This window comes from Danio rerio, chromosome 4 (genome assembly GCF_049306965.1).
Source record: "Danio rerio strain Tuebingen ecotype United States chromosome 4, GRCz12tu, whole genome shotgun sequence".
Lineage (NCBI taxonomy): Eukaryota > Metazoa > Chordata > Actinopteri > Cypriniformes > Danionidae > Danio > Danio rerio.
The window spans coordinates 48,344,768-48,371,816 of NC_133179.1; the positions used below are offsets into that span (position 1 = coordinate 48,344,768).

The window sequence follows — 27,049 nt, forward strand, 5'->3', positions numbered from 1 at the left end:
AGTACTAAAGAGCGGTAGTCATTCAGGCATGTTGGGCTGGAGTGTTTGGGCACTGGCACAATAGAGATGGCTTTAAAGCATGTTGGCACAGCTGCTAGGGTAAGCGACAGGTTGAAAATGTCTGTGAATACCCCAGCGAGCTGTTCTGCGCATACTTTGAGGACTTGCCCAGGAATACTGAATGGTCCAGCAGGCTTACGCACATTGATCCGACTCAGTGCGGTGTGTACTTCTGAGGAGGTGAGTGTGATAGATGAGTGGTCGGTGGAGGAAGTGATCCTGGTGTAGGGTTCTTTATTGTCTCTTTCAAAGCGGGCATAAAAGTAATTTAGCTCATTCAGGAAGGAGACGTCTGTGGCTGTGAACTGGCTGGGTGTGTAGTTGGTGATGGCCTGGATGCCCTGCCACATGCGCAAAAGATCAGAGTTGGAAAAGTGCTCATCTAGCTTTAGCTTGTAACAGTGCTTGGCCTTTTTGATGCCCCTCTTCAGATTAGCCCTGGAAGTGCTGTAGGCCTGTGCATCGCCTGATCTGAAGGCAGTGTTGCTTGCTTTCAGCAGGAGGCGCACCTCCTTGTTCATCCATGGCTTCTAATTCGGGTATGTAGTGATCTGTTTCTGGGTTGTAACACTGTCTATGGTGGTGTTGATATATTCCAGAACAGAGGAAGTGTAACTGTCAGTGTCTGTGTGAGAGCCATGTGTGGCCTGGGAAGCAAACATACCCCAGTCTGTGTGTTGAAACCTGTCCTGGAGTGTGAAGTCTACCCCCGCTGGCCACACTTTGATGGTCCACACTGATGGCTTCACACCATTGATGAGGGGTGAGTATTTGGGGGTAAGGAACAAAGAAAGGTGATCTGACTGACCCAGGTGGGGGAGGGGGGTCACAGCATAGGCTTCAGCCATCTTTGTGTAAACATAGTCTAATGTTTTAGAGCAAAAACAAGACCTAAACAACAGAATAGTTACTAGTAACTATTAAAATTAGTACTAGTAACTAATAAATAAAAACAATATATTTAATAAGTACTATCTAAGGAATAAGTACTAGTATCTAATAAAATAAACGTGTCTAATGAGTAAGCACTAGAATATTTTGAAAACTCTAGTATTTAATTAATAGCACAAGTATTTCATTTAAAAGATATCTGAAAAATAAGCACAAGTAACATGAAAAAAGACACTAGTACAGCAGGGCTCAAAATTGCGACGATTTTGGTCGCATATGTGCCCGAAATTTTATCTATGCGACCTCAAAATATATTTGGGAGCATTTGTGCGAGTGCATGAATGTGTTGTGTGCGACCAGTTTTTACTGTGCAAAATGTTCACCACATGCGCAGATTCGGGAGACATTCATGCTGAATGCATCTCTGTGCTTGAAACGGGAAACGCAGCGCTCAGGAATGGTTTAAAACAGTTGTCATGTCAACTTGCTGCAGTAAACAAAGCCAAGTCCGTAATCCTTGCCCCGCCTTCGCGCTCTTCTTATTGGCCCACTGCTCTAGCACTGAAATATCAGCTGTCAATCACTCAGTTAATGCCTTCTGGCTTGGGATGACAGGGAGAGCTACTACCATGAAAAACTGTAAAGCGCTGAGGATGACAATGAAGATAACACTGACAGATTTTGTTTTAAAAACCATGGCATCTAAAGTTAAAAATGATGACACATCTTACTAGTGACCATGTGCTGAATGTTAATCCAACATCTACACTTTTCGATGAGTGGATAAAAGACTTCAATTGGCTTCAAGTCCCGCTGTAGGATGGAATTGTCAGGTAACTGTTTGCCACATCTAGCATGAGAACTTCTGTTTAATCCTTCTTTTAATCGCCAGATGCTGTCCGCCGTGCAAGTGGCAGCTATATTTATATGTAATTTAACACCACGTACACCTTGGCAAACGGGCTTACACTGAGTAAACTAATATCGCTACTCATGAAAAGACCGGTATTGCTATTAACATGACGTATGCATATAATAAGGTGAAGTACATGTCAAAAGCATCAGTGCAATATCAGACAGCACCCGTGAGAACAGCACAGTTATATCATTAACAGATTCAATCATTTCAAGCAGTAGGTGCAGGGCCGGTGGGTGCTCTGTGTATGTTTTGGACACTCAGTTATGTTATAAAAATGTATTTTCTTGAGATAACGGGACAAGACATTTTTTCCTCAAGCTTCCATTTATACTGTTGATTTCAAATGCAATTAATATGTTTGTATAAAACTTGTAGTAATGATGCTTATAATTGGTGGGTGCGACTACATTTTGGCTGATGCTCCTACATTTTTAAATTTAGGAGCGCCTGTGCTACCAAGCAAAAAGGTTAATTTCGAGCCCTTCTAATGGGTGACGCGGTGGCATAGTGGGTTGCACCTTACCTCACACAAGAAGTACAGGTGAATTGAGTATGATTAAATTGACTGTAGTGTATGAGTCTCTGAATAAGTGTGTGTGTTTCCCAGTGATGGGTTGTAGTTAAAAGGGCATCTGCTGTGTAAAACATATGCTGGATAAGTTGGCGGTTTATTCCACTGTGGCAACCACAGATCACAGTTTTTTTTTAGTTGTTTTGCCATAAATTTCAGAACACCTGTTATCAATTTTCAAAACTCAAAACATTCACTTCTTTCGACAAATCCAAAAGGCTTAATCTCAACAATGGCTAATAGTCACTTTTGCTGGGACTTGATTCCAGGGTCTCCTGTTTACAAGACAGCCACTTTGACCAACTAAGCCACAGCGCCAGACCGCTGTGAGAGGGGCTAATTGTTTAATCGAACAATTACTTTAGACATTACTTCACAACGCAGTTTCATTTAAGACAGTTGGGGGGGGGGGGGGGAGCGCAAAATTTACTATGCTTTCTACTCAGTTACTTTGCACATGCATAAAGAGGCTCTTGTAAAACAAATCCAAAAGGCTTGATCCCAACAATACGTGGCAGTTACTTTTCCCCAAAACCACAGGTTGCCTTCGAGTCATTCCTCAAGCCCACTAGGCCCTACACCATTTTCTAATCTCCCTTATTTAATTAAGCTCAATTAAGTCATCGGCTTCATTGTAGAGTACCCCTAGTATCTGAGCGAAACAGGATGGACAGATGCCTAAAATGTTAGAAACGCACCAGTCAGTGAAGAAAAAGAGCAAAGCTTGCGACTCTGGTGGGACTCGAACCCACAACCTTTGAATGGCTCAGCTCACAGCCTAGAAGTCCAATGCGCTATCCATTGCGCCACAGAGCCTGAACGCTCTGCTGTGAGATTGTAAATAAAATTAGGGACAGTTTACTCGCCGAAGTTGTGACTGAGTGGATGATTTGCTTCACTGAAAAGGTGTGACGCTGTAGAAGATACAGAAAAAAGTCAACTCTGTTAAGGTGGGGTTGATTAAACATACAGAAAAAAGTCATCTCTGTTAAGGTGTGGTCGATTAAACAGACACAGGAAAACTTAACTGTAGAAGGCGAGTGTAAATATAAGAAGTGATTAGAAGTTGAGAATTGTAAAAAGCGCACATTTTATTTAATATAAATGTTTGTCGGTTGCGGTAGTAACTAACAGTTGAAATAAGCATAGTGTACAGATATTTAGCCGGCTGTATATAAGTGTATATGATATTCATTTAAATGTCATTTAAAATTGTGAAATCTCTGTAATTGGGAAAGTGCAAAAAGTTTGCAGGTGAAAATTTGATTGTTGGAGGAGGATAAATATATACATATTCTGATTGTGTATGTGCAGTAAATGCAACATACAGAAGTTCATATGTGTGTGTGTGAAAAACACTGTAAATTTGAGGAGGTGGAGGTGTGAAAAATACATAAGTAATTCGATTAAGAATGTGAGCAATATGGAAAATGTCCCAGACAAAATTAAAAACTCAATGGGACAAGTGGTAAATGATTGGAACTAAGAAGAAAAGAAGTGGCAAAGAAATGAGAAACAATATATGAGAAGCTTAAATGTGAAAATGAGTAGAGCAAGGACTGAACAGTAAAATTGGCTACAATTTTGAGAAACAGAGAATTTGAGTTTTACAAAGTTAATAACATAGCAAAAGGGGGGCATAACGATGTTGTGGCAGTAAGAAATGGAAAAAAATTAGTTGGAATTTGTAATGTGGCATGATTTTGGCATTTGTTGGAACGGCTGTAGAAAGACAGATGAGGGGAGAAAAAAGAGGAAGTGCTCAGGCAGACAATCTTAGACAGACTTACAACAAAAAGGAAGTCAGAAAAAAGGAGCCACTCCTTTTCATGGGGAATAAGCAGTTGAAGTAGGGGCAGAAGAGAGTAAATTATATTAAAAGAGTATATAAAGTTGTTTTGATTAAATAATGATAGACTGTGATAAAATAATTAGGGATATATTATAAGTTACAAAATAAACAGATATTTCACAATGTGGTATAAAAAAGACAAGTGAAATAAAGTACCAATGAGAAATATGTTTAATATAGTTATATTGGTTGAAATGGAATTTGAAGCTATACGAATGAATATATTAATAAAGAAATGAATTTACTAAATAGAGGAGGATGACTAAAAGAATATAGACCAGTAGTTGTTAACTAGAACAATAAGAACAAATAAATTAATAATACTAATAGGAAAAATAAAGAGAAATTAAAATACAACATAAAGACCAGCTATTAAAGAAACATTAGAATAAATACATTAGAGGAAAAATGAGGAACATGACTTCGAGATGAGCTGTTAAACAGCAAAGAGATAAAATTGGCATAAGTCTCTGGTCGATGAAGAGAAAAATTAGAAGAAAATGTGACAGTTTAATATTGATCAACTGAAGAGTTAATGAGCAAATATGTAAGGAAGATAAAAAATATGGATAAGAAAAACTTAAAAGCTTAGAATTAAAGAAATCCAAGTTATGGTTTGATAGAAAAAAGAAAAAGATATGTTTAAAATATATTGAAATATGTCTGAAAAATGTTATATACATAGAGAGAGAGAAAGACAGAGACATTAAACCGATGAGATAGAAACTAGAAAAATAGTTGCACTTGTAACACTTTGAGGAAGTGACACTTTGAGGAACTGAGATTTGATGTAAGAGTACAAGATTGAGTTTAGGTGCAAAAACTAAATAGAATAATAATATTAGTAATAATAATGATTAATTTTTTTTTTTTTTGTTATGGCTTACACTGGCTCTTTTCATCTATGAAAGTCAGCTGCATAAGACTATCTAAGCCATCATCTAGGGTCAAAGAAAAATCATGGACACTTAGTGGATGTGGATGAACAAGATGAAGTGAGTTCAATTTCTCTATATTTAAAATGATAAACACCAAGAAAGAAATCGATAATTAAACATTGCATTTCAGATATAATAATATATACTAAACAAACATGAGGGGTCAAGGCCTAATATGAACCCTGAGATATAGCAATAATGTTGAACAATTATACCACATGGTAGGCCATGTCATAATTTGTGTTTTATGAATAATAACCCAACTGTGTCTTGTTTTTTAGTCTCCACCATCATAGTGCCCTACAGCTTTGCCTGCAGACTAAGCAGACTATAGTGCTGAGTGGATGGGAGTGAAGATGTCAAACTTTACTTAAAACTATTATTGGAGGTCAAATTGAGTTTAAAATTAATAACACCTGTCTCATTGGTTAGACTCTAGAATGTGGTCTCAATGGCTCACATGGTTCTTGAGTGCATGTTTCCCTAACATCAGCGATACCAAGTTCTGAAGGAAAACTGAGAAGGAGGTGGCAGTGGAGAAGAGCAGTAACTGGTCTCCATGAGACATTATTCCAAAGACGGGTAAGACTCTCGTTGGCCACCAGGAGCAACCTAAGCCAGGAATTTTGTCGCGGAAGACTAGGCACCTGTACAGGTAGGCAGGTGTTGAGTGAGATGGTTGTGGAGCGGAGCAGTGATGCTTGAAAGGCCTAGAGCATCTGAGTATGGAGGGGCACTGTGAAAGATCAGTGGTCTGCCTCAGAAATGTGGGCTCCTCCAAACCAGACTACAGCAAACTGCTAAATATGTCTGGAGATCAGACACTCAGAAAAAGGAACTTGTGGGTAAAGTAAGAGGCAGGGTGCTGTCAAGAACCATTTGAGACCATATGATGACTGGTAATATGAAAGAGACAGAATTTATTAAGGTTTTGTTATGAAAATAATAACTAAGAAAAAGACTTAAAGGAAAATATACAATGAATCTCTAAATGTATAATGTTGAAATGATATTTAACTATTTTTGCAAATTTTCATAGGTTTACTGATACAGGGCATGAACACGATATAGGAGGAAGTACAATGTATGGTGGTGACTAAAGAAGAAGAAACAACTATTGGTAACTGGAATCATTTGAATTATACATTTTGATGGAATTGATTATTTAAGTAAAGATTTACTAAAAGCAAAATATTATGTTGAATCATCTAAATTAAGATGGGATATTAAAAACTAGAAAAGGTTGGTATCAGAAAAAAAAATATTTATGCGTAAAGAAGAAATTTGAACATGAAAAATTGAACTCACGTCATCGGGTAAAAATTAACAGTTCTAATCTGATAAAAGAATTGAAACATAATGAGAGAGTTTAAGAAAACAGATTTTCTTTCACATGTAACCATGTGAAGAAGTTTAATGATGAAGTCAAAATACAGCTGAAAGAAACGGATGAGGAAATGTAGTGATTTTTAGTTAGCTTATAAAAGTATATAAAAAGTGTATGGGCAACTAGTTGAACCGAAATGACGTAAATTATTTTTATTCTTTTATTTTAGACATATTATTTTTTTATCTTTTATGTGAAGACATTCTTTATGTTTTTTTATCTTTTAATTTAAGAAATTTTTATGCTTTTTATCTTTTATTTTAAGACATTTGTATGTTTTTTTTTCGTAATATTTTATTTTAAGACATTTTAAGATTATTTTATTTTAATCATTTATTTTTATCATTATGAGTTTAAGATTCTTTTATTTGAAGAGGATTTTAAGATTCTTTTATTTGAACACATTTTTAAAGATTATTTTAGTTTGAGCCATTGTTGTTTTTAAATCTTTCATTTAAAGACACTAAGATTTTTATTTTAAGCCATTGTGGTTTTTGAGCCTTTTATTTGAAGAGATTCTTAAGATTTTTATTTTATTTTAATCACATTGTTGTGTTTTTGATTTTCCCATTTTAAGACATTCAGAAAAAAAAGGAATCTAGTTTAAATATGTTTGAATTTTGGTTTTAATAATTTGGTGACGAGTTTAAGTTGTTAGTTTAATAACATTGTTACGATTAAGTTCTGAATCTTTTATTTTAATAATTGTTGAGTTGAATCCTACTTTGAAGTTGTTGATTTTTCATTCTAAATCTCAATTGTAATTTTTGTGCTGTAATGAATTTAAAATGTTGAAATTCAGTTTGAACTATTCATGGGGATTATAATTTTAGTGGATTTCTAATTCCAATCACATGTGTTTTCACAGGTGTTGATCTTTGATCGTAATTATACAGTGGGACTTTTAATTAGAGCATATCTTTATGGGTGTGGATTTCCTTTTAATCAGATTTTTATTTTTTTATGTTGGAGTTTTTAAATTTTGTTTACATTTTTATTATTGTCATTCTTATTCTAATTTTGTTGGGGAAGAAGAAGAAAAAATTACCTAGTTTGATAAAGTGTATAAGAATGGAAATTTTTAATGATTGGTTAATTGGAAGTTAATAAGAGTGTTGGGAGTAATAAGCCTAAATATAGCAAATAAAATCCTTATTAAAAGAAGATATCGGAGTGACTTCAAGAGGAAAGAGACTGCACCACTGAAGAGGAGAACCAAGAGTGTAGAAATTATAAACTGAATCTAAAAAAGTTAAAGAAATTTAGTTGAAAGGGGTTATAGGCATCATCTAACATAATGAATGAGCACTATAATGTTAACGATTGTTTTGAATAAGAGGTAAAACAAAGATTTAGGCAAAGGCCTGCAGTAATGACAATGGAACATTTTTGTGGGGATTTGATTATCTGTTTTTGTTTTTCTCTGCTCCAGAGAGGAGCAGAAAAGGGGAATTGTTGGAGAAAAGGAATTTATTTTCATTACTTTTGTGTTTTTTTATTAGGAAAATGTTTAGACTAACAACAGATTAATCAATCTTTTCTATTGTATTATAAAACATCTTGACCAGACAAACTTCCTCTTTTTTACTGTGCTGCATACTTTTTAGAAGAACTGCTGACAAGTGGAAAAAGCAGAATAAGAATAAATTTAGGTTTGTTCCAGAACTATAGTCTAGACATGTCACAAGTTGTCATGATGCTTGTAGAAGTGTGAAATATATTAAAGATGCACGGAAGTGTTCAGTTCTGGTATGCAGAGAAAGGTTTCAGAAAGAGAAAGTAATGTCCAGGGGTTACAAAGGGCCAAGGGATTGCAGAATGACTGATAAGTGACGTTAAACCAAAACTCCACCTGTTAAGGTCAGTTGTGTATATATGCTGGAGTCAGGAAATATATGTTAGTTGCGAACATCTTGAATGTAATTCTTGTATTGCATTGGGGTAACGTAACCCAGAGCTCTGTCATCGAATTATTCATTTGTATCTAATAAATTACTAATATTTTTAGCATTGAAGAAAACCCTCTCCAGACCTTTTCTTATTGAACACGCATGGAATTGGCAAGATATTCCAACAGTAGAGCATGAGACTCTTAATCTCAGAGTCCTGGGTTCGAGCCCCACGTTGGGCGTTTCTGTTACTTTTCTCTCTCTCTCACAGCAAACTTACATTAGGATTCATATAGCAGACCTTTTGAGACAAAGTTACGCCTTTCTTCCACTGTAGGTGATCTTTCCTTAAGTCTCTGTGGCGCAATAGGTTAGCGCGTTGAAAGAGCTATGCATCAGCCCGGCTAGCTCAGTCGGTAGAGCATGAGACTCTTAATGTCAGGGTAGTGGGTTCGAACCCCAAGTTGGGTGTTTCTGTTACTTTTCTCTCTCTCTCTCAGCAAACTTGCATTAGGGTTCATATGGCAGACCTTTTGAAACAAAGTTCTGCCTTTCTACCACTGTAAGTGACCTCTTACTAAGTCTCTGTGGCGCAATCGGTTAGCGCGTTCGGCTGTTAACTGAAAGGTTGGAAGTTCAAGCCCCTCCAGGGACGAATTAGGCATTTTGCTGCCTTGCAACTGCTAACACGTGCACTGGGCATATATCCTGGGCCACATTCTGTCCAGTGTTACAAGATGAAATCAGGATTTAGCAGAAGATTCTCACGGGTAGGGAAGGTATTACTGAAAATGGTGTCTAGCTCATGAAAGAGCTTTGCATCAGCCCGGCTAGCTCAGTCGGTAGAGCATGAGACTCTTAATCTCAGAGTCGTGGGTTCGAGCCCCACGTTGGGCGTTTCTGTTACTTTTCTCTCTCTCTCTCAGCAAACTTTCATTAGGGTTTATATAGCAGACCTTTTGAAACAAAGTTCCGGCTTTCTACCACTGTAGGTGACCTTTCCCTAAGTCTCTGTGGCGCATTAGGTTAGCGCGTTCTGCTGTTAACTGAAAGGTTTGTGGTTCAAGCCCACCCAGAATCGTATTAGGCATTTTGCTGCCTTGCAACTGCTAACACATGCACTGGGCATAGATCCTGGGCCACATTCTGTCCAGCGTTACAAGATGAAATCAGGATTTAGCAAAAGATTGTCACGGGCAGGGAAGGTATTCCTGTAAACGGGGTCTAGCTCTTGAAAGGACTCCTCATCAGCTCGTCTAGATCAGTCGGTAGAGCATGAGACCCTTAATCTCAGGGTCGTGGGTTCGATCCCCACGCTGCGTGTTTCTGTTGCCTCTCTCTCAGCAAACTTTCATTAGGGTTTATATAGCAGACCTTTTGAAACAAAGTTCCGCTTTTCTACCACTGTAAGTGATGTCTTACTAAGTCTCTGTGGCGCAATCGGTTAGCGCGTTCGGCTGTTAACTGAAAGGTTGGTGGTTCAAGCCCACCCAGGGACGAATTTGGCATTTTGCTGCCTTGCAACTGCTAACACGTGCACTGGGCGTATATCCTGGGCCACATTCTGTCCAGTGTTACAAGATGAAATCAGGATTTAGCAGAAGATTGTCACGGGTAGCTCAGTCGGTAGAGCATGAGACTCTTAATCTCAGGGTCGTGGGTTAGAGCCCCACGTTGGGCGTTTCTGTTACTTTTCTCTCTCTCTCTCTGCAAACTTACATTAGGGTTCATATAGCAGACCTTTTGAAACAAAGTTCCGGGTTTCTACCACTGTAGGTGACCTTTCCCTAAGTCTCTGTGGCGCAATCGGTTAGCGCGTTCGGCTGTTAACTGAAAGGTTGGTGGTTCAAGCCCACCCAGGGACGAACTTGGCATTTTGCTGCCTTGCAACTGCTAACACGTGCACTGGGCATATATCCAGGGCCACATTTTGTCCAGCGTTACAAGATGAAATCAGTATTTAGCAGAAGCTTGTCACGGGTAGGGAAGGTATTACTGTAAACGGTGTCTAGCTCTTGAAAAAGTTCCTCATCAGCTCAGCTAGTTCAGTCAGTAGAGCATGAGACCCTTAATCTCAGAGTCGTGGGTTCGAGCCCCACGTTGCGTGTTTCTGTTGCCTCTCTCTCTCTCAGCAAACTTTTATTAGGGTTTATATAGCAGACCTTTTGAAACAAAGTTCTGCCTTTCTACCACTGTAAGTGACCTCTTACTAAGTCTCTGTGGCACAATCGGTTAGTGTGTTCGGCTGTTAACTGAAAGGTTGGAAGTTCAAGCCCCTCCAGGGACGAATTAGGCATTTTGCTGCCTTGCAACTGCTAACACGTGCACTGGGCATATATCCTGGGCCACATTCTGTCCAGTGTTACAAGATGAAATCAGGATTTAGCAGAAGATTGTCACGGGTAGGGAAGGTATTACTGAAAACGGTGTGTAGCTCATGAAAGAGCTTTGCATCAGCATGGCTAGCTCAGTCGGTAGAGCATGAGACTCTTAATCTCAGGGTTGTGGGTTCAAGCCCCACGTTGGGCGTTTCTGTTACTTTTCTCTCTCTCTCTCAGCAAACTTTCATTAGGGTTTATATAGCAGACCTTTTGAAACAAAGTTCCGGCTTTCTACCACTGTAGGTGACCTTTCCCTAAGTCTCCGTGGCGCATTAGGTTAGCGCGTTCTGCTGTTAACTGAAAGGTTTGTTGTTCAAGCCCACCCAGAATCGAATTAGGCATTTTGCTGCCTTGCAACTGCTAACACGTGCACTGGGCATAGATCCTGGGCCACATTCTGTCCAGCGTTACAAGATGAAATCAGGATTTAGCAGAAGATTGTCACGGGTAGGGAAGGTATTACTGTAAACGGTGTCTAGCTCCTGAAAGGACTCCTCATCAGCTCGTGTAGTTCAGTCGGTAGAGCATGAGACCCTTAATCTCAGGGTTGTGGGTTCGAGCCCCACGTTGCGTGTTTCTGTTGCCTCGCTCTCAGCAAACTTTCATTAGGGTTTATATAGCAGACCTTTTGAAACAAAGTTCCGCTTTTCTACCACTGTAAGTGCTCTCTTACTAAGTCTCTGTGGCGCAATCGGTTAGCGCGTTCGGCTGTTAACTGAAAGGTTGGTGGTTCAAGCCCACCCAGGGATGAACTAGGCATTTTGCTGCCTTGCAACTGCCAACACGTGCACTGGGCATATATCCTGGGCCACATTCTGTCCAGTGTTACAAGATGAAATCAGGATTTAGCAGAAGATTGTCACGGGTAGGGAAGGTATTACTGTAAACGGTGTCTAGCTCTTGAAAGAGCTCCTCATCAGCTCAGCTAGTTCAGTCAGTAGAGCATGAGACCCTTAATCTCAGGGTTGTGGGTTCGAGCCCCACGTTGCGTGTTTCTGTTGCCTCTCTCTCTCTCTCAGCAAACTTTCATTAGGGTTTATATAGCAGACCTTTAGAAACAAAATTCTGCCTTTCTACCACTGTAAGTGATCTCTTTCTAAGTCTCTGTGGCGCAATCGGTTCGCGCGTTCGGCTGTTAACTGAAAGGTTGGTGGTTCAAGCCCTCCCAGAATTGAATTAGGCATTTTGCTGCCTTGCAACTGCTAACACGTGCACTGGGCATAGATCCTGGGCCACATTCTGTCCAGCGTTACAAGATGAAATCAGGATTTAGCAGAAGATTGTCACGGGTAGGGAAGGTATTACTGTAAACAGTGTCTAGCTCTTGAAAGGACTCTTCATCAGCTCGTCTAGTTCAGTCGGTAGAGCACGAGACCCTTAATCACAGGGTTGTGGCTTCGAGCCCCACGTTGTGTGTTTCTGTTGCCTCTCTCTCTCTCAGCTAACTTTTATTAGGGTTCATATAGCAGACCTTTTGAAACAAAGTTCCGCCTTTCTACCACTGTAGGTGACTTCTTACTCAGTCTCTGTGGCGCAATAGGTTAGCGCGTTCGGCTGTTATCTGAAAGGTTGGTGGTTCAAGCCCACCCAGAGACGAACTAGGCATTTTGCTGCCTTGCAACTGCTAACACGTGCACTGGGCATATATCCTGGGCCACATTCTGTCCAGTGTTACAAGATGAAATCAGGATTTAGCAGAAGATTGTCACGGGTAGGGAAGGTATTACTGAAAACGGTGTCTAGCTCTTGAAAGAACTTTACATCAGCCCGGCTAGCTCAGGCGGAAGAGCATGAGACTCTTAATCTCAGGGTCGAGGGTTCGAGCTCCACGTTGGGCGTTTCTGTTACTTCTTTCTCTCTCAGCAAACTTGCATTAGGGTTCATATTGCAGACCTTTTGAAACAAAGTTCCGGCTTTCTACCACTGTAGGTGACCTTTCCCTAAGTCTCTGTGGCGCAATAGGTTAGCGCGTTCTGCTGTTAACTGAAAGGTTGGTGGTTCAAGCCCTCCCAGAATTGAGTTAGGCATTTTGCTGCCTTGCAACTGCTAACACGTGCACTGGGCATAGATCCTGGGCCACATTCTGTCCAGCGTTACAAGATGAAATCAGGATTTAGCAGAAGATTTTCACGGGTAGGGAAGGTATTCCTGTAAACGGTGTCTAGCTCTTGAAAGGACTCCTCATCAGCTCGTCTAGTTCAGTCGGTAGAGCATGAGACCCTTAATCTCAGGGTTGTGGGTTCGATCCCCACGTTGCGTGCTTCTGTTGCCTCTCTCTCAGCAAACTTTCATTAGGGTTTATATAGCAGACCTTTTGAAACAAAGTTCCGCTTTTCTACCACTGTAAGTGATCTCTTACTAAGTCTCTGTGGCGCAATCGGTTAGCGCGTTCGGCTGTTAACTGAAAGGTTGGTGGTTCAAGCCCACCCAGGGACGAACTTGTCATTTTGCTGCCTTGCAACTGCTAATACGTGCACTGGGCATATATCCTGGGCCAAATTCTGTCCAGTGTTACAAGATGAAATCAGGATTTAGCAGAAGATTGTCATGGGTAGGGAAGGTATTACTGTAAACGGTGTCTAGCTCTTGAAAGAGCTCCTCATCAGCTCAGCTAGTTCAGTCAGTAGAGCATGAGACCCTTAATCTCAGGGTCGTGGGTTCGAGCCCCACGTTGCGTGTTTCTGTTGCCTCTCTCTCTCTCTCAGCAAACTTTCATTAGGGTTTATATAGCAGACCTTTTGAAACAAAGTTCTGCCTTTCTACCACTGTAAGTGACCTCTTACTAAGTCTCTGTGGCGCAATCGGTTAGTGCGTTCGGCTGTTAACTGAAAGGTTGGAAGTTCAAGCCCCTCCAGGGACGAATTAGGCATTTTGCTGCCTTGCAACTGCTAATACGTGCACTGGGCATATATCCTGGGCCACATTCTGTCCAGTGTTACAAGATGAAATCAGGATTTAGCAGAACATTGTCACGGGTAGGGAAGGTATTACTGAAAACTGTGTCTAGCTCTTGAAAAACCTTTACATCAGCCCGGCTAGCTCAGGCGGAAGAGCATGAGACTCTTAATCTCAGGGTCGAGGGTTCGAGCCCCAAGTTGGGCGTTTCTGTTACTTATCTCTCTCTCTCAGCAAACTTACATTAGGGTTCATATGGCAGACCTTTTGAAACAAAGTTCCGGCTTTCTACCACTGTAAGTGACCTCTTACTAAGTCTCTGTTGCGCAATCGGTTAGCGTGTTCGGCTGTTAACTGAAAGGTTGGTAGTTCAAGCCCACCCAGGGACGAATTAGGCATTTTGCTGCCTTGCAACTGCTAACACGTGCACTGGGCATATATCCTGGGCCAAATTCTGTCCAGTGTTACAAGATGAAATCAGGGTTTAGCAGAAGATTGTCACGGGTAGGGAAGGTATTACTGTAAACGGTGTCTAGCTCTTGAAAGAGCTCCTCATCAGCTCAGCTAGTTCAGTCAGTAGAGCATGAGACCCTTAATCTCAGGGTCGTGGGTTCGAGCCCCACGTTGTGCATTTCTGTTGCCTCTCTCTCTCTCTCTCAGCAAACTTTCATTAGGGTTTATATAGCAGACCTTTTGAAACAAAGTTCTGCCTTTCTACCACTGTAAGTGACCTCTTACTAAGTCTCTGTGGCGCAATCGGCTGTTAACTGAAAGGTTGGTGGTTCAAGCCCTCCCAGAATTGAGTTAGGCATTTTGCTGCCTTGCAACTGCTAACACGTGCACTGGGCATAGATCCTGGGCCACATTCTGTCCAGCATTACAAGATGAAATCAGGATTTAGCAGAAGATTGTCACGGGTAGGGAAGGTATTACTGTAAACGGTGTCTAGCTCTTGAAAGGACTCCTCATCAGCTCGTCTAGTTCAGTCGGTAGAGCACGAGACCCTTAATCACAGGGTTGTGGGTTTGAGCCCCACGTTGCGTGTTTCTGTTGCCTCTCTCTCTCAGCAAACTTTCATTAGGTTTTATATAGCAGACCTTTTGAAACAAAGTTACGCCTTTCTACCACTGTAAGTGATGTCTTACTAAGTCTCTGTGGTGCAATCGGTTAGCGCGTTCGGCTGTTAACTGAAAGGTTGGTGGTTCAAGCCCACCCAGGGACGAATTAGGCATTTTGCTGCCTTGCAACTGCTAACACGTGCACTGGGCATATATCCTGGGCCAAATTCTGTCCAGTGTTACAAGATGAAATCAGGATTTAGCAGAAGATTGTCACGGGTAGGGAAGGTATTACTGTAAACGGTGTCTAGCTCTTGAAAGAGCTCCTCATCAGCTCAGCTAGTTCAGTAAGTAGAGCATGAGACCCTTAATCTCAGGGTCGTGGGTTCAAGCCCCACGTTGCGTGTTTCTGTTGCCTCTCTCTCTCTCAGCAAACTTTCATTAGGGTTTATATAGCAGACCTTTTGAAACAAAGTTCTGCCTTTCTACCACTGTAAGTGACCTCCTACTAAGTTTCTGTGGCGCAATCGGTTAGCGCGTTTGGCTGTTAACTGAAAGGTTGGAAGTTCAAGCCCCTCCAGGGACGAATTAGGCATTTTGCTGCCTTGCAACTGCTAACATGTGCACTGGGCATATATCCTGGGCCACATTCTGTCCAGTGTTACAAGATGAAATCAGGATTTAGCAGAAGATTTTCACGGGTAGGGAAGGTATTACTGAAAACGGTGTCTAGCTCTTGAAACACCTTTACATCAGCCCGGCTAGCTCAGGCGGAAGAGCATGAGACTCTTAATCTCAGGGTCGAGGGTTCGAGCCCCACGTTGGGCGTTTCTGTTACTTATCTCTCTCTCTCAGCAAACTTACATTAGGGTTCATATCACAGACCTTTTGAAACAAAGTTCCGGCTTTCTACCACTGTAGGTGACCTTTCCCTAAGTCTCTGTGGCGCAATAGGTTAGCGCGTTCTGCTGTTAACTGAAAGGTTTGTGGTTCAAGCCCACCCAGAATCGAATAAGGCATTTTGCTGCCTTGCAACTGCTAACACGTGCACTGGGCATATATCCTGGGCCACATTCTGTCCAGCGTTACAAGATGAAATCAGGATTTAGCAGAAGGTTGTCACGGGTAGGGAAGGTATGACTGAAAACAGTGTCTAGGTCTTGAAAGAGCTATGCATGAGCCTGGCTAGCTCAGTCGGTAGAGCATGAGACTCTTAATGTCAGGGTAGTGGGTTTGAGCCCCACGTTGGGCGTTTCTGTTACTTTTCTCTCTCTCTCTCTCTCAGCAAACTTACATTAGGGTTCATATGGCAGACCTTTTGAAACAAAGTTCCGGCTTTCTACCACTGTAGGTGACCTTTCCCTAAGTCTCTGTGGCGCAATCGGTTAGCGCGTTCGGCTGTTAACTGAAAGGTTGGTGGTTCAAGCCCACCCAGGGAAGAACTAGGCATTTTGCTGTCTTGCAACTGCTAACACGTGCATTGGGCATATATCCAGGGCCACATTCTGTCCAGCGTTACAAGATGAAATCAGGATTTAGCAGAAGATTGTCACGGGTGGGGAAGGTATTACTGTAAACGGTGTCTAGCTCTTGAAAGAGCTCCTCATCAGCTCAGCTAGTTCAGTCAGTAGAGCATGAGACCCTTAATCTCAGAGTCGTGGGTTCGAGCCCCACGTTGCGTGTTTCTGTTGCCTCTCTCTCTCTCAGCAAACTTTTATTAGGGTTTATATAGCAGACCTTTTGAAACAAAGTTCTGCCTTTCTACCACTGTAAGTGATCTCTTACTAAGTCTCTGTGGCGCAATCGGTTAGCGCGTTTGGCTGTTAACTGAAAGGTTGGAAGTTCAAGCCCCTCCAGGGACGAATTAGGCATTTTGCTGCCTTGCAACTGCTAATACGTGCACTGGGCATATATCCTGGGCCACATTCTGTCCAGTGTTACAAGATGAAATCAGGATTTAGCAGAACATTGTCACGGGTAGGGAAGGTATTACTGAAAACGGTGTCTAGCTCTTGAAAAACCTTTACATCAGCCCGGCTAGCTCAGGCGGAAGAGCATGAGACTCTTAATCTCAGGGTCGAGGGTTCGAGCCCCAATGAAATGGAGGGGTTCGTGGATGTATTAAATTTGGGTGTGAAACACAATAGGCAGTCGGTCAGAACTGAGTGAGATGGTTACTTAATTGAAGAGAGGCACTCAGGGTATTAGATGTGATTTTCATTTACTGAAGCACTTGGTATACAATGGAACATATGTGTGGTTTCTGAAACAAATAAACAATAATCAATACAGATGTTTCACAATAAATATTACTAACTGAACAGCATACAACAAGTATAGAAAGAAAATAATGGCAAAGTAGATAATAAAGGCGCAATTCTCCGAGTGTCCAAAAGAGGGCACCAAGAGCACATGAATTCCGCATGATGGCAGGGTCTTTGTCTGGGCATGTCCAACTTGAATGATCACCGCAGGTAGCCAATTATCGTCGCATAACGCGCACATACGTGATATACTATAAACATACATCAGTAACATACTAAAATGTGTACATATGAACATATAACTACAACTTGTACTTAAACACTTGGTAATTCCCGAGTTTAAGCTGGTAATATAAGCAGTACTGGGCTAACAAGCTGCTACAGGTGGTACGTGAACAACAGCTGATCTTCTGTCAATAATAACTTTATAAATAGTGATCACTTACTTTTAAGACACGCACACTGTAGCACAGTATACCAGTAGTGACTGTTTTGTCTCTTTTTGCTGAGTGAGTTTGATAGCAGGTGTTATCGCCAGCGTTATCTCCCGTGTGCACTGTCGCTCTCAACTAGTTCTTAGCTCAGCCCACCTCGATGATACTGCGTTGCATTGTGCACTGATTGGTTGGTGTCATCCGGGACGTAGACATCAGTGGTCCTTTTGCACAGCCGCCCCCGAATTCAGAACTGAATTCGCTCATCTGACAAAAGATCCATAACATGCATTATTCGTCCTCAGGTAGAGCTGGAAGCTGTATAAGTCGAGCCACAATACGGGTATAAGTCTTGCCCTTAACCTCCACATTAGCAGTCCGCACTCGACCATCTGCACCAGGGAACACTTGTGTGATTCTGCCCACTGGCCAAAGTGCACGAGGGAGTTGAGGATCAACTATCATGACTACATCCCCAATTTCTAATGTCCTCTTCTCGGTTTTCCACTTCTGCCGTGCCTGAAGGTCAGGTAGGTAGTATTTCAGAAAGTGCCTCCAGAAGTGCTCTGCAAGTAGTTGGCTGTGATGCCACCGCCGTCGACTTGAGATTTCTGAGTCCTCATAGATGACTTGGGGAAGTGACACATCTCTGCGACCAATTAAGAAGCAGAACGGGGTAATTGGGTCGAGATCAGCGACATCAGAGGAGGTATATCCTAAAGGCTTAGAGTTGAGGATACCTTCTACCTCAATCAGGACGGTCCTTAACACTTCCTCAGTAACTGTCTGGGCTCCAATTGTCACTTTAAGGGCTGCCTTGATCGAACGGATCTCCCTCTCCCAGCATCCACCAAAGTGAGGGGCACTTGGTGGGTTGTAGGTGAATTTAATTTGCTGAACAACGAGATGGTTCTGTAGCTCACTTTGGAGAGCAGCAAAGGCCTCATTCAGTTCACGTTCTCCTCCCTTAAAATTAGTGCCTTGGTCACACAGTAACTCATGGGGGTTGCCTCTTCTGGCTATGAACCTTCTTAGAGCCATCAAGAATGAGTCAGAGTCAATACTAGAGAGAAGATCAAGATGGACTGCCCTTGTGGTCATACACTTAAAGACTATACCCCACCTCTTCTCATTACGTCGACCAATCTTAATAACGAAGGGGCCAAAACAGTCCATCCCAGTCGAGTAAAAGACAGGACGGAAGTATCTTTGTCTTGTAAGGGGTAAGTCTGCCATCAATGGGACCTCTGGGCGTCCTCTCCACTTCTTACACTCTGTACATTGGTGTTGGTATCGTCGGATGGCTTCACGACCTCTCAGTATCCAGTATGTCCTTCTGATTTCTGCAAACAACCGCTCCGTACCTGGATGATGCAGTCTCTCATCATGATCTCTAATGATTAACAGTGTGACTGGGTGCCGAGGATCAAGGACAACTGGGTGTATAGTATCTGCTTCCAAGACCTCACAATGCCGTAGCCGGCCTCCTACTCTAATAAGTCCAGTAGCAGCATCAAGTTCTGGGGAAAGAGTGAGTAGTCTGCTCTTCGATGATACTGATTTTCCAGACATCAATAGTCTCAGCTCTTCTGGAAAGGACTCGGCTTGTGCTTGACGGAGAACTGCACGTTGAACATCCTTTTGCAGTTCAGCACTGGAGGTGTAGGCCGCCCCATGAAGCTCCTGTCCATAAGCATTCAGGCACTCTGTCAGGGTGTTGAAGTGCTGCAGTTTAGCTGAGGGAGCAGTAGTGGTTACTAAAACAGAGAAGGATGACTGTCTTAGTTCAGAGTTCGGCCCTTCTGCTGCTAAATGCGGCTGTTCTGGCCAGCTCTCAGAAGGGAGCTTAAGGAAAGATGGTCCTTGACTCCACCTGCTGTCTTTAGAGAGGTTTTGGAGAGATTTGCCTCTAGTGATGTCATCGGCCGGGTTGTCTGATGATCGAACATAGCGCCAGACAGCGGATGCTGTCATCTCTTGGATCTCAGCTACTCTTGTCCCCACAAATACCTTGTAACGGCAGGAGCTAGATGTCAACCACATAAGCACAGTGGTAGAGTCAGACCAGAGCGTAGTGGAGTGGATAGGGACTGTAAGCTCAGCGTTCAGGAGTTGGGATAGCTGTGCTCCACTTAAAGCAGCACACAACTCTAGTCTTGGTATAGATTGTTGCTTTCGGGGGGCAACACGGGACCTGGCAGCAAAAAAGGCAACTTCTACTTCACCCTCCTTGTGCTCTATTCGCAGATAGGCCACTGACCCATACGCCTGCTCTGAAGCATCACAGAAGATGTGGATCTCATATTTACAAGATGCGTGATCTACTTCTGACAGAGAGTAGCACCTGGCTAAGGATATCTCCTCTAGTCCACTCAGTTCTTTCTCCCATTCATGCCATAAGGCGAGTAGATAATCTGGCAGGTGTGGGTCGTCCCAGTCTCGTTTCTTGTCCCATAAACGCTGTACTAATATTTTAGCCCGGGTAGTGTATGGGATGATATATCCGAGAGGATCGTATTGACTTGCCAGTACTCTGTATATGTGGCGCATAGTCACTGGCGCAGAGCTCCTAGCTCTGTGTTTGTAGCGCAGTGTATCAGTTTGGCAATGCCACTGCAGTCCAAGCGTGGACTCATGGACATCTTGTTGGTCTTGGCTGAGCCACAGTTCGCAGGTACTAGATCTGGATTCTGGAGGAAGGTGAGTAATCACAGATGGACAATTGCTAGCCCATTGTCGAAGCTCAAATCCTCCACTGGCTAGGAGAGCACAAAGTCCGTCAACAAGGTCTTTAGCCTCTTTAGGAGAATGAAGACTGTGGAGGCAATTGTCGACATAGAATGATTTCTCAATTACCTCTCTAAATCGATCTCCCGGCTGACTGTGATTTATAACGTGAGTCTGCAGGGCATATGAGGCACAGCAGGGACTGCACGTGGTGCCAAAGGGAAGTACCTGCCACTGGTACACATCAGGGGGTAGATCAGGCTTTAAATCTCGCCACAAAAATCGAAGCAAGGGCATGTCACCAGGGAGCAGCCTGACTTGGTGAAACATACCGCGAATGTCGCTACTTATAGCAACAGGGTGCTCTCGGAATCGAAGCAGCACTGCCAACAGTGATGGGCTTAATGTGGGGCCTGGCAGGAGAAAGTCATTAAGGCTGTGGCCTTCAAATTGAAAGGAGCAGTTGTAGACGACTCTATTCTTATTATTGTGCTGCACCATATGGTGGGGGATGTACCAAGACTCTTTAGAGCAATCCGCTTCTCTTGGTTCTAGCTTAGCCACATAGCCTGCTTCCTTCAATCTAGTAATCTCAGCCTGGTAGGCAGATGCTTGCTCTGGGTTTTTTAGCAGCCTCCTCTCAACACTCCTAAGCTGAGGGAGAACGGCTTCCTTGGGCATGTTCAAACGAGGCATACTCTGCATTCGGAGGAGCGGTGTGGCATACCGCATTGTCCCCTGTACTTCTACTCTCACAGTGTTCTCTTGCAACAGACTGATTGCTTCCTTGTCTAGCTTGGATCGTGTCACTATCTTGTTGTTGCGATAGGGTATCACATCCATCTGCCACAATCGCTCAACATGAGCAAACAGGTCTGTGTTAGGTAGTACAGAGGTAAAGAAGCACTGGTGTGTGCTAAGCTCACGACGGACCTCTTGTGTAGGACCTTGAAGAGTCCATCCCAAGCGGGTTTTAACTGCTGCTGGGCCCCCTGGTGGGCCTAGACGTACTGGTTCAACAGGCGTGAGGAGATGTGGGTAATCTGACCCAATCAACAATACAGGCTGCACTTTATCCATCTGTTGCAATGGGAGACCAGCTAGATGTCTATATTTCTTCTGTAAGAAAGCCACTGGATAAGTGTGTTCAGCAAGGCTCAGTCTTTCGGCTGTAAATGCATGCTGAATGTGGTACTTCTTGTGGGGGTAAGACACCGGTGAGACTGTGAAGGAAACTGTTGTCCCATGAAGCACCTGCTGATCCTGTCTTACAGTGCGCAGTATGAGGTCTTCTGGCTGGCCCTGGAGTTTCAGCTGCTGAGCTGCAGCATGAAGTAGAATGGTCCTTTCTGACCCATCATCTAACACAGCAAAAGTCTCCATTGATGCATCTCCATTTGCAATGATTACTTTACTCACTTTCAAGAGCACTCTGCGGCTGCCAACTGAACGATCTGCATATAGGGTGCCCTTTGTGGTATTCACAAGACACGAGTTCTCCTTAGGTTCAGTCTCTTCACTAGTACTGACAACTCTCTCATTTAGATCATGCAATACAAGCAGGTGTTTTCTGTTGCACGTCTTACACAGAGCCTTTAATGTGCATCTGGATGCATGATGATTACGTCCACACCGCCAGCACCTATTATTCTTACGAATCCATGCCTCTTTCTGTTCCTTTGTTAGCTCTTTGAAGTTAAGACACCCATTGAGGAAGTGGCTGGAGTTGTCACAGTAAGGACAGTAGGCGTGTGACTTCTCTCTATACTTAGTAGAACTGGGCTTGGAATCTAACGTAGGTATTCGGCATTCAGTGGGGGCAGTGGGCTTTCCAGCACCTAGTAGAATATTTGTTGATCTCCCTGAAGGCTTGTGTTCATGACGACCTTCTCTCCGCTTGAAAGGTAAGGGTGGGGCATACATGACTGCTTTGGCAGTGTCATCTTGTACTTGGAGCTCGTATTCTAACCAGTCAGCAAAGTGTAGAAGTGTAGGGACTGTGATCCTTAAGGGATGGATATATCTCTTAAAACTGATTTGCAGCTCATGGGGAAGCTTGCTCTGGAGACGAGACACATGTGAGCCACAGTCCAATTCGGCGACTCCCTCTGGCCCCAATTGTTCCAACATACTCACTAATGATCGCACTCGAAGAGCAAAGAGCTTGAAAGATTTAACATCTCCTGACTTAAGGTTGGGACTGTCCAGCACTTCTGTGATACTCTGCAGAACGAGCTTGTGGGGCTGACCATACATCTTAACCAGAGCGTGCATCGTGTCTGTGTAGGGTCTCACAGAATTACAGTAGGAGTCTGCCACCAGGAGAGCCTCTTCAAGCTCCAAATGATCTGTCAGAATCTGATACTTAAAACGTTCACTCGCATCTGCTGGCAGAATATTCTCCAGTGCCATACGTAGTCTGGAAAACTGTCTTGGGTCAGCTGCTGTCAAGCTGGGAATTGTAGGCTTAGGGCCTCGATAAATCTGCTCTTGGGTATGCAGCTTCTCCATCCTAGGCACTAACTCTGGTAGTGAGGCTGGACTGAATTCTCCTTCTGTCTGAAGATAATGGTATCTTGGACCAAGGGGCACATTTTCATAATGTCCTGTTCCTGAAGGCTGGGCTGAATATGTGTGTGTCCTCTGAGAATATACACCATGACCATCAACTACATGTGACATCCTAGAAGTTAAAGTCATATCTCCCATTTGCTCTGTCAGCTGCTCATAATGGGCTGGTTGAGGAGTAGAAACTTCACCACTATGCGCTCTGGAGCTTCTATGACTAATGACTGAGGGTGGCAAGTGAGTGCGGGGAGCTGGTATTGGTGTCTGAATGCTGGGGCTACGCTGCTGGATCTCCTGTCTTAATGTAGCATTCTCCGCCTTGAGCCCTTGAAGCGCTGAAAGGATTTCTGGTAGAATGGAGCTACGGAGCTCGTCATTGTCCCTCTTCATCTGCATGCACATAGACTTTATATCAGAGGTCTGCTGGACTTGAAAGTGTTGCTTATCATACCCTGGCGATTCATATCCAGATGGCTCTGGCCATACATCTTGGAGTATTAGATCATCTGTGTATGAGGGCTGACTCGTCGGAGAAGATGATCGTGATACATTGGCTGACATGGGTGCGACTGCTTCATTGGCGTATTCACTCAGGCGATTAGATACTGGAGCTCTCTTCACAAAGCCTGATCCATGAACTTCATAATCTGCTAGATATGCAGGTTGTCTTATTTGTCGTCTAGGTCTGACAACAGGAGGATATGGCTCAGAATTCGACATCATCTCTCTACTGTGATTCACTCAATCCGGCTCGAAGGACCACTTGAAATGGAGGGGTTCGTGGATGTATTAAATTTGGGTGTGAAACACAATAGGCAGTCGGTCAGAACTGAGTGAGATGGTTACTTAATTGAAGAGAGGCACTCAGGGTATTAGATGTGATTTTCATTTACTAAAGGACTTGGTATACAATGGAACATATGTGTGGTTTCTGAAACAAATAAACAATAAACAATAATCAATACAGATGTTTCACAATAAATATTACTAACTGAACAGCATACAACAAGTATAGAAAGAAAATAATGGCAAAGTAGATAATAAAGGCGCAATTCTCCGAGTGTCCAAAAGAGGGCGCCAAGAGCACATGAATCCCGCATGATGGCAGGGTCTTTGTCTGGGCATGTCCAACTTGAATGATCACCGCAGGTAGCCAATTATCGTCGCATAACGCGCACATACGTGATATACTATAAACATACATCAGTAACATACTAAAATGTGTACATATGAACATATAACTACAACTTGTACTTAAACACTTGGTAATTCCCGAGTTTAAGCTGGTAATATAAGCAGTACTGGGCTAACAAGCTGCTACAGGTGGTACGTGAACAACAGCTGATCTTCTGTCAATAATAACTTTATAAATAGTGATCACTTACTTTTAAGACACGCACACTGTAACACAGTATACCAGTAGTGACTGTTTTGTCTCTTTTTGCTGAGTGAGTTTGATAGCAGGTGTTATCGCCAGCGTTATCTCCCGTGTGCACTGTCGCTCTCAACTAGTTCTTAGCTCAGCCCACCTCGATGATACTGCGTTGCATTGTGCACTGATTGGTTGGTGTCATCCGGGACGTAGACATCAGTGGTCCTTTTGCACACCCAAGTTGGGCGTTTCTGTTACTTATCTCTCTCTCTCAGCAAACTTACATTAGGGTTCATATGGCAGACCTTTTGAAACAAAGTTCCGGCTTTCTACCACTGTAAGTGACCTCTTACTAAGTCTCTGTGGCGCAATCGGTTAGCGCGTTCTGCTGTTAACTGAAAGGTTGGTGGTTCAAGCCCGCCCAGGGACGAATTAGGCATTTTGCTGCCTTGCAACTGCTAACATGTGCACTGGGCATATATCCTGGGCCAAATTCTGTCCAGTGTTACAAGATGAAATCTGGGTTTAGCAGAAGATTGTCACGGGTAGGGAAGGTATTACTGTAAACGGTGTCTAGCTCTTGAAAGAGCTCCTCATCAGCTCAGCTAGTTCAGTAAGTAGAGCATGAGACCCTTAATCTCAGGGTCGTGGGTTCAAGCCCCACGTTGCGTGTTTCTGTTGCCTCTCTCTCTCTCAGCAAACTTTCATTAGGGTTTATATAGCAGACCTTTTGAAACAAAGTTCTGCCTTTCTACCACTGTAAGTGACCTCTTACTAAGTCTCTGTGGCGCAATCTGTTAGCGCGTTTGGCTGTTAACTGAAAGGTTGGAAGTTCAAGCCCCTCCAGGGACGAATTAGGCATTTTGCTGCCTTGCAACTGCTAACACGTGCACTGGGCATATATCCTGGGCCACATTCTGTCCAGTGTTACAAGATGAAATCAGGATTTAGCAGAAGATTTTCACGGGTAGGGAAGGTATTACTGAAAACGGTGTCTAGCTCTTGAAACACCTTTACATCAGCCCGGCTAGCTCAGGCGGAAGAGCATGAGACTCTTAATCTCAGGGTCGAGGGTTCGAGCCCCACGTTGGGCGTTTCTGTTACTTATCTCTCTCTCTCAGCAAACTTACATTAGGGTTAATATCACAGACCTTTTGAAACAAAGTTCCGGCTTTCTACCACTGTAGGTGACCTTTCCCTAAGTCTCTGTGGCGCAATAGGTTAGCGCGTTCTGCTGTTAACTGAAAGGTTTGTGGTTCAAGCCCACCCAGAATCGAATTAGGCATTTTGCTGCCTTGCAACTGCTAACACGTGCACTGGGCATATATCCTGGGCCACATTCTGTCCAGCGTTACAAGATGAAATCAGGATTTAGCAGAAGGTTGTCACGGGTAGGGAAGGTATGACTGAAAACAGTGTCTAGGTCTTGAAAGAGCTATGCATGAGCCTGGCTAGCTCAGTCGGTAGAGCATGAGACTCTTAATGTCAGGGTAGTGGGTTTGAGCCCCACGTTGGGCGTTTCTGTTACTTTTCTCTCTCTCTCTCAGCAAACTTACATTAGCGTTCATATGGCAGACCTTTTGAAACAAAGTTCCGGCTTTCTACCACTGTAGGTGACCTTTCCCTAAGTCTCTGTGGCGCAATCGGTTAGCGCGTTCGGCTGTTAACTGAAAGGTTGGTGGTTCAAGCCCACCCAGGGAAGAACTAGGCATTTTGCTGCCTTGCAACTGCTAACACGTGCACTGGGCATATATCCAGGGCCACATTCTGTCCAGCGTTACAAGATGAAATCAGGATTTAGCAGAACATTGTCATGGGTAGGGAAGGTATTACTGTAAACGGTTTCTAGCTCCTAAAAGAGCTTCTCATCAGCCCCGCTAGCTCAGTCGATAGAGCATGAGACTCTTAATCTCAGGGTCGTGGGTTAGAGCCCCACATTGGGCGTTTCTGTTACCTCTCTTTCTCTCAGCAAACTATCATTAGGGTTCATGTAGCAGACCTTTTGAGACAAAGTTCCGCGTTTCTACCACTGTAGGTGATCTTTCACTAAGTCTCTGTGGCGCAATCGGTTAGCGTATTCAGCTGTTAACTGAAAGCTTGGTGGTTGAAGCCCAGCCATGGACGAATTAGGCATTTTGCTGCCTTGCAACTGCTAACACGTGCACTGGACATAGATCCTGGGCCACATTCTGTCCAGCGTTACAAGATGAAATCAGGATTTAGCAGAAGATTGTCATGGGTAGGGAAGGTATTACTGTAAATGGTGTCTAGCTCTTGAAAAGGCTTCTCGTCAGTTCGGCTAGCTCAGTCGGTAGGGCATGAGACTCTTCATCTCAGGGTCGTGAGTTAGAGCCCCACGTTGGGCGTTTCTGTTACCTCTCTGTCTCTCTCTCTCAGCAAACTTACATTAGGGTTCATATAGCTGACCTTTTGAGACAAACTTCTGACTTTCTACCACTGTAGGTGACCTTTCACTAAGTCTCTGTGGTGCAATCGGTTAGCGCGTTCGGCTGTTAACTGAAATGTTGGTGGTTCAAGCCCACCCAGGTACGAATTAGGCATTTTGCTGCCTTGCAACTGCTAACACGTGCACTGGACATAGATCCTGGGCCACATTCTGTCCAGCGTTACAAGATGAAATCAGGATTTAGCAGTAGATTGTCATGAGTAAGGAAGGTATTACTGTAAATGGTGTCTAGCTCTTGAAAAGGCTTCTCGTCAGTTCGGCTAGCTCAGTGGATAGGGCATGAGACTCTTAATCTCATGGTCGTGGGTTAGAGCCCCACGTTGGGCGTTTCTGTTACCTCTCTGTCTCTCTCTCTCAGCAAACTTACATTAGGCTT

The 27,049-nt window shown here is 43.2% G+C and overlaps 1 protein-coding gene and 8 non-coding genes across 10 annotated transcripts; 7 read left to right on the forward strand and 2 right to left on the reverse strand.

Annotated features, from left to right (window-relative positions):
• Positions 1 to 3,168: 3,168 nt before the first annotated feature.
• Positions 3,169 to 3,257, reverse strand: trnar-ucu (transfer RNA arginine (anticodon UCU)). The gene is given in 2 exon segments: positions 3,169 to 3,204; positions 3,221 to 3,257. It is a non-coding gene; the product is annotated as a tRNA-Arg (tRNA).
• A 6,074-nt stretch (positions 3,258 to 9,331) lies between these two features.
• On the forward strand, positions 9,332 to 9,404 carry trnak-cuu (transfer RNA lysine (anticodon CUU)). The gene has a single exon. It is a non-coding gene; the product is annotated as a tRNA-Lys (tRNA).
• A 528-nt stretch (positions 9,405 to 9,932) lies between these two features.
• Positions 9,933 to 10,006, forward strand: trnan-guu (transfer RNA asparagine (anticodon GUU)). The gene has a single exon. It is a non-coding gene; the product is annotated as a tRNA-Asn (tRNA).
• A 292-nt stretch (positions 10,007 to 10,298) lies between these two features.
• trnan-guu (transfer RNA asparagine (anticodon GUU)) lies at positions 10,299 to 10,372 on the forward strand. Its single transcript has one exon. It is a non-coding gene; the product is annotated as a tRNA-Asn (tRNA).
• Positions 10,373 to 11,564: 1,192 nt separating this feature from the next.
• Positions 11,565 to 11,638, forward strand: trnan-guu (transfer RNA asparagine (anticodon GUU)). Its single transcript has one exon. It is a non-coding gene; the product is annotated as a tRNA-Asn (tRNA).
• A 772-nt stretch (positions 11,639 to 12,410) lies between these two features.
• trnan-guu (transfer RNA asparagine (anticodon GUU)) lies at positions 12,411 to 12,484 on the forward strand. The gene has a single exon. It is a non-coding gene; the product is annotated as a tRNA-Asn (tRNA).
• A 766-nt stretch (positions 12,485 to 13,250) lies between these two features.
• trnan-guu (transfer RNA asparagine (anticodon GUU)) lies at positions 13,251 to 13,324 on the forward strand. Its single transcript has one exon. It is a non-coding gene; the product is annotated as a tRNA-Asn (tRNA).
• Positions 13,325 to 14,931: 1,607 nt separating this feature from the next.
• trnan-guu (transfer RNA asparagine (anticodon GUU)) lies at positions 14,932 to 15,005 on the forward strand. The gene has a single exon. It is a non-coding gene; the product is annotated as a tRNA-Asn (tRNA).
• A 2,038-nt stretch (positions 15,006 to 17,043) lies between these two features.
• LOC141381641 (uncharacterized) lies at positions 17,044 to 24,344 on the reverse strand. 2 transcript variants are annotated; one of them, XR_012402152.1, is made up of 3 exons: positions 24,220 to 24,344; positions 17,552 to 23,765; positions 17,044 to 17,104 (listed from the first exon to the last, which is right to left on the reverse strand). XR_012402152.1 is itself a non-coding variant. In XM_073947248.1 (2 exons), the coding sequence occupies exon 2, from the start codon at positions 23,555 to 23,557 to the stop codon at positions 17,831 to 17,833; it is 5,727 nt and encodes a 1,908-aa protein (XP_073803349.1). In that variant the 5' UTR covers positions 23,558 to 23,765; positions 24,220 to 24,344; the 3' UTR covers positions 17,044 to 17,830. The 2 variants fall into 2 exon arrangements, 1 of the variants encoding a protein (XP_073803349.1); XM_073947248.1 differs by having other exon boundaries at positions 17,044 to 23,765.
• Between the last annotated feature and the right edge of the window lie 2,705 nt (positions 24,345 to 27,049).